Here is a 5,609-nt window from a genome sequence, read left to right as displayed (position 1 = left end):
GATGAGTCTCAAGAGACAGGCAAAACCCAGACAACTGAAAGGCCTAGAATATCAAGTTAACTACTTGATTTGTGAAGATATACCACTCTGTGTGTGTGTGTGTGTGTGTGTGTGTTGTGAACATATATATTTTTCTGAGTAGATAAGCCACAGGTTCTCAAGGGGATCTGTGACAAAAAAAAGAAAAAGGTAAGCTTAACAGTGTTGGCAAAGCTACGATGTGGTCTCATCTGGTGGTCAGTGTGGAAGATGAATTGCAAAGGGACAACTGGAGGCAAAAAAAATAGTCAAAGAATAATTAAAGCAGGGGTAAGCATGAGGGTCTGAGCTGTGGTAAATACAAAGGGAACTGAAGGGAAAAAATTGCTAGGACCTAGTAGCCCTCCTCCCCACATGCACACATCCATCTCTGAGACTCGAATGAGGCTGTACCTGTCACTTTTGCCCTGTAACCTCCATCCCTACTCCCAACTTTCAAGCTGCCTTTTGGGACCCTTTTTGTTCCCTTTCCAAGATGTCCTTGAAGTTTAATCAAGTCGGATTTCACAAATTGATGGAGGAGGCCTGGCTCCATGCTGGGTCCCCAGCCCTACATCCCTATGAAGAAAAACTTATCAACTGACCTCAGGTAGGGACAGCAATGAATTGGCCTTAAGCTGGTCTCTGACCCTCTGCCCATGGCTTCACAACATGGGCAGAGTTCAGTTAAGAAATCAGCACAGTTCCAAGAAAAAGAAAAACACCATCAAGTTTATTTTTCTCCTGATTCATCTCATGCCAACACATAGACTTCAATGGATAGCAGACAAAATGGGGGGCATCTCCAGAGCAAGCCGATTCTCTACACGCCCCCTTCCCTTCCTGTAAGACTCATTAAAAAGGCACCCCAACCTTGCATGGATCTGCTGTTGGTATTCCTGGGGGTGAAGCCAGAAGTCAGGCTTTCCACAGAGAGACGGGACTACACGGCCACCTGGGAAGGCTGGGGAATCAAAGGGCCTGAGGAGTAAAGACTTTCCTCCGCAAGGGCGTGCCCTGTCCTGCTCTGCTTTCTGGGGCTTCAGCAAGCCTTCCTTTTTCTAGAGCTCCTAGAATGCGCCCATTGTCAACACAGCAGCAGCCCAGACAATGAGATGCCAGAGGTCTGGGCTCACAAGGCAGTCAGGTAAGCCAGGGTGAGCTGGGCAGCTAGAGGACCCAATTTTCAGTCCAGAAATCTTTATCTGCTGGACTAATACTCCTGGCTAATTGAAGTCTGTGGAAACTTGCCTGACAAACAACCCCAATCAGACTCTGGCTGCCTCCATTTTGATAGGCCAGGGGTGGGGAAGAGGGATGAGCTGTTGCGCTGTAAGATATGGACCCTGGTACCCTCACACACCCTTATGGCTGCTTTTCATCAGCCTCCTACTTCTCCTCCACTTCTTCATCCTCTTCTTCTTCTTCGCTGTCTGAGTCCTCATATAGGTTGATGGTTGCCTGGACAGGAAAGTTCTGCAATAAAGTCTCCCCAGCACCGTACAGATAGTCAAAGGAGTGAGATTTAGGCCAGAAGAGCCTGTGGACAGAGAAGAAACATGGCCCCTAACTTAGACAAGTCTCATATGTGCAGAAGGGCCAGTAGGGCCAAGAAAGAAGCTGGCCCCTAAACCCCTTCTCTTGGCTTCAACAACGAAATCAGAGGAAAAGGAAGAAAGAGAGCTTTGTAACAGAAACTTCTGCATTGTTACAAAATGGCCCCACACAGGAAGGTAACCCCTTGTGGGCCTGTAGTGGTGGGTGGGGGACCCAGCCACAGCATCTGTCAATTGTGGCTCTGACCACATCCCCTACCTACCCCAGGAGGCTTCTAGCCAAGAATTTTCCAGCCCTATGGTCCCCATCTCTTCCACTGAGGATTATTTCACTGACCCATCCATGGGGAATCATCCTTGGGTGTCACTGACATTGCCTCCAGGAAAGACAGCCTTGGCCAAGTCCCTTAAACTCTCTGGGCTCCAGTTTTCTCTTCTATGAAACAGCGATCGTAAACTAGCAGTCCCTGCCTTCTCCTGCTTCACAAGACTTTTGTGAAGACTCAAAGAGCTAATGGATCTATGTCAAGTTTGGAGCTTGATGCCAGAAGCTTACCTGACAGGGTGATGGAACTTGGATTCAGCCTTGGTGACCTCAGCAGCTGTTGTCCCACTAGTAGCCTGTCCAAAGCAAGAGCTAGCATGTGGTTCAAAGTACATGGCTAGATAACTTCCTCCTCTGTACCAGAGGTCAGAAAGCTGCAGGTAAGATGATCTAGAAAAGACCTTAGACATCTCTGGGACCCAGCAACCCCCTACACCCACCCTTCAACAAGGGGTCTCTCTTGGTTCTGTTTGAAAAACAGGTAAACAGAGTCCTGGGGGTTGTTTGCTTCCTTGCCTCTGTTCCAACACCTGTTTGGAGGCTGTCCAGGGGACAGAGTTCTACTAGAGCAGCAAAGATTCAGGGAGATGGTTGTGGGTGGGAGAGCACTGGAGCAAGGTGCCAGGAAACCAGACCTCGAGCAGCAGCACTGCCTCACAGTGGCTGTGGGGCCTGCTCAGATCCCTGGCCCACGCTGAACCATGGCTTCCTCATCTTTCCAATTGCCACAGAAAACTTGGATCTGCTCTCTGTTGGAATCAAATATTGGCAAAACTGTGAGGATGCTATCTCAGATCTATAGCCCAGGACTGAGGTCAGGGGCATCTCTGGGAAGTGACATGGTCAGTGTGAATGCATGTGGCTGCATGTGAACATGCGTCACAAGGGCTCAAACTCACCAAATCCACCAGCTTCCTCATCTGCCTTAGGGAGTCATTTGTGGAGGACAGCCAGGGCCTCCAGAGACAAGCTCCTCTGGGACAAGAGGAGAGATCAATCGGTAGAGGAAGAGACTGAAATGTGGGCTCCCTGGGATAACAAGAGGCCTCCCAGAAGCTTGGCTCAGGTGCCATCTGCTCCAGGAAGCCTTTCCTAAGGCTCCTGAGCCCAGGCCAGGACAGATGCCCCTCCCCTCGGCTTCAGTAGTGTTATTATTTCTCTTATCATGCTGTTTTGTAATTGTCTATTTACTTGTCTTTGGGCTTCTTAAGCTCAAAGACACGTTCAATCGTATCTGATTCCTCAACACCTAGCACAATGTCTGGTACACAGTAGCTGTTTCAGTAAATGTTTGTTGAAGGCTGAATGTTTGGAGAAATGAATGGGGGTTAGATGGAAAATATCTTGCCTCCTACTTCCTGCTCCAAGAAGTAGAGCTCAGAGTCTTACCATCTTCCTGGGCTGAGGAAGAGGACCAGAAATATTCCTGGGCCCAATGCGTCCCCACTGGACTTGCAGAGGTAGGAAAAAAGCAAATGGAAAATCTGATGGCGTGGTCAGGAAAAAGGCAATATCCCATTCAAGGGCCTCTTTAGGCTTTGGTCCTCTTTCCCCACACTCCCCACCCCCGCAGTCTAGATTTTGTTAAGCCCAGGTTTCATGGCAGTCTCCTCGTCCCCCTCAGGGGACTCAGCCACCTGGCCTATGGGGACCTGGCTGCTTGGCCTTCAGCTTTGGCAATACCCTCTGTCCCCAAGTCCCCTCTTCCCACCCAGCTGGATTAGTGAGGCAAAAAGCCAGATGAGCTATTCCAGCTAGAGATGTGAAGGGAGAGCTATGAGGCCATTGCTATTCCCCCTCATAGAGAACGGGGTGCCCTGGACATCTCATTTTTCTTCCGCTCTCAGGAAGCCCTCAAGCCTAAGTTCAGGTTGCCAAAGGCCAAGCTCCACTTACCTTTCACTCCCGTCTACTTCTTGTCCAGAGGAGAGAAGAGGAGATGGGCTTAACAGGCCAGGGAGTGCCAGTGGGGCTTGTGCTGGGGCCGGAGCTAGGGCCAGGGCCAGGGCTGGAACAGAGGTGGCGGAAGCAGCACAGGCAGGAGAGTCCATTCTTAGGTGACCAAAGCCAGTCGGGTTGTGGGGTCTTCTATTTCCCAGAACCTTTTGCACTCTTTTGGCCTTTCCTGGGAGACCCTTTTATAAGCCCTGCCTGGTCTTATAAATTATTTCGAGAGAACAGGGGTGGGAGGACTTGAGAGTGGGACGAGGATTTAGGGAAGGGGCTCAGGGAGGGAGAGCTGTGTTCCTGGGTGTGAAATCTCTCCCAGTTGAATAAACATGGTGTCGGTGGGAGGTGAGGGATTTGCTTTGCCTCCAAGTCAGAAAGGAAAACACAGAACAGGCAAATCGCACACCATTTGTGTGAATTCCCCAGGCAGTAGCAAGGCCTGAGACGGGAAGGAGAGGAGCTCATTAGCACTCTGAAACCACAGAGCTGTCAGGGACAGAGGGGTGAATAGACAGGCCTTTAACAAAACCAGTTCATGGCAAGAAGAGACAGCTGACTCCTTTAAGGAGAATGAGGGACTCACTTGTTATTTCAGCTTAACCTCAAATAGACTTGCCAGGTGGATCTGAATATAGGGTGACTGCCATTAAGCACATCATCTGGGTTAGGGACAAAAAAGGTGTTCTGGGTAGAGCAAGCCCAGTTGCCTGAAGGGTACACCTCAAGTGTTCTTTCAGTGCCCCTCAGCCAGACCCTTACCGAGCAGTTCATTTGCCAAAGTGATCCCCTCCAGCCTCCACAGTAAGTGGTCTAGTGAAAGAGAGCAGGCAGGATTTCCCAGGACCTCTGGGTCAGATTCCAAACCTCAGAGCTCAGCTTCCAGTTCAAGAGCCAGGGTGCTGGGGAGACGCAAAGTTCTGCCTGATTGCAGAGGTGCTGAAGGACAAGCCCCAGCCCCAGGCCTCAGTTCCCTCATGTGAGAGATAAGGGTGCTGGCCCAGTGGTCTCATAGGACCCTGCCAGCCTGAACACTCTTTGATGGGGCTACATGAATGGGTACTGAACCCGGGCAAGCCCAGAGCAGAGTCCTTGGCCTTAGCCAGCCTTCTGGGCCTTTGCCAGAAAGCTTCTAGTTACAACTACTGGCAGGGACCTTATGCTTCAGAGGTCTCGAAAATATTCCTTCTGACCTCAGTGTCCAGCCCCAGCACAGATTTGGCTTCTTGGATGTTTATCGCAGTCTGGTTTGTAATGGTCAAAAATTAGAAACAACCTCCACATCCAATAATAGGAAACCAGTAACATTAATTAGGGCAAATCCTTGCAGCTGAATATCAAGCAGGTGCTCACAATCATGTTCTGGGAAGTATAATTTTTACAACACAGAAAATGAAAAAAAATCAGATGGTAAAATGACATGACTAATTTAAGGGCTCCTTGTTTCTCTGTTCACCTGCTGGCAGGGACTTTATGCTTCAGAGGTCTCAAAAATATTCCTTCTGACCTCAGTGTCCAGCCCCGGCACAGATTTAGCTTCTTGCATCCTTAGCCCCCCATCTTCACCCCACTTCCAATTCTAGTCCCACTGTGTTCTTTTCAGCAAAGGAAAATTGAAAACAACCTAAATGTCTCACTTTTTAAAGCTGCTTAGATAAATCACTGGGCAGTTACAGAATTTCATATTAAAATTGGTTTGGTAGAAGAATGAGGGAAAATTTACCATATTTTTTAATATGGTGAGTGAAAACAAGATAAGCCTC

At 49.1% G+C, this 5,609-nt stretch overlaps 1 protein-coding gene across 2 annotated transcripts; it reads right to left on the bottom strand.

Moving 5' to 3' along the window:
* Window positions 1-722: 722 nt before the first annotated feature.
* On the bottom strand, window positions 723-4,012 carry RIPPLY1 (ripply transcriptional repressor 1). Of its 2 annotated transcripts, XM_012451673.2 has the most exons (4): window positions 3,796-4,012; window positions 2,799-2,874; window positions 2,131-2,195; window positions 723-1,558 (listed from the first exon to the last, which is right to left on the bottom strand). In XM_012451673.2, the coding sequence occupies exons 1-4, from the start codon at window positions 3,948-3,950 to the stop codon at window positions 1,408-1,410; spliced, it is 447 nt and encodes a 148-aa protein (XP_012307096.2). In that variant the 5' UTR covers window positions 3,951-4,012; the 3' UTR covers window positions 723-1,407. The 2 variants fall into 2 exon arrangements, with proteins under 2 accessions (XP_012307096.2, XP_012307097.2); XM_012451674.2 differs by lacking the exons at window positions 2,131-2,195; window positions 2,799-2,874.
* Between the last annotated feature and the right edge of the window lie 1,597 nt (window positions 4,013-5,609).

The sequence above is a fragment of the Aotus nancymaae genome, unplaced genomic scaffold, assembly GCF_030222135.1.
Source record: "Aotus nancymaae isolate 86718 unplaced genomic scaffold, 86718_ANA_hifiasm-v0.15.2.pri h1tg000004l, whole genome shotgun sequence".
NCBI classification, from domain to species: Eukaryota; Metazoa; Chordata; class Mammalia; order Primates; family Aotidae; genus Aotus; species Aotus nancymaae.
The sequence above is the reverse complement of the archived record's forward strand: the minus strand, read 5'-3'. Positions and strand labels throughout refer to the sequence as shown.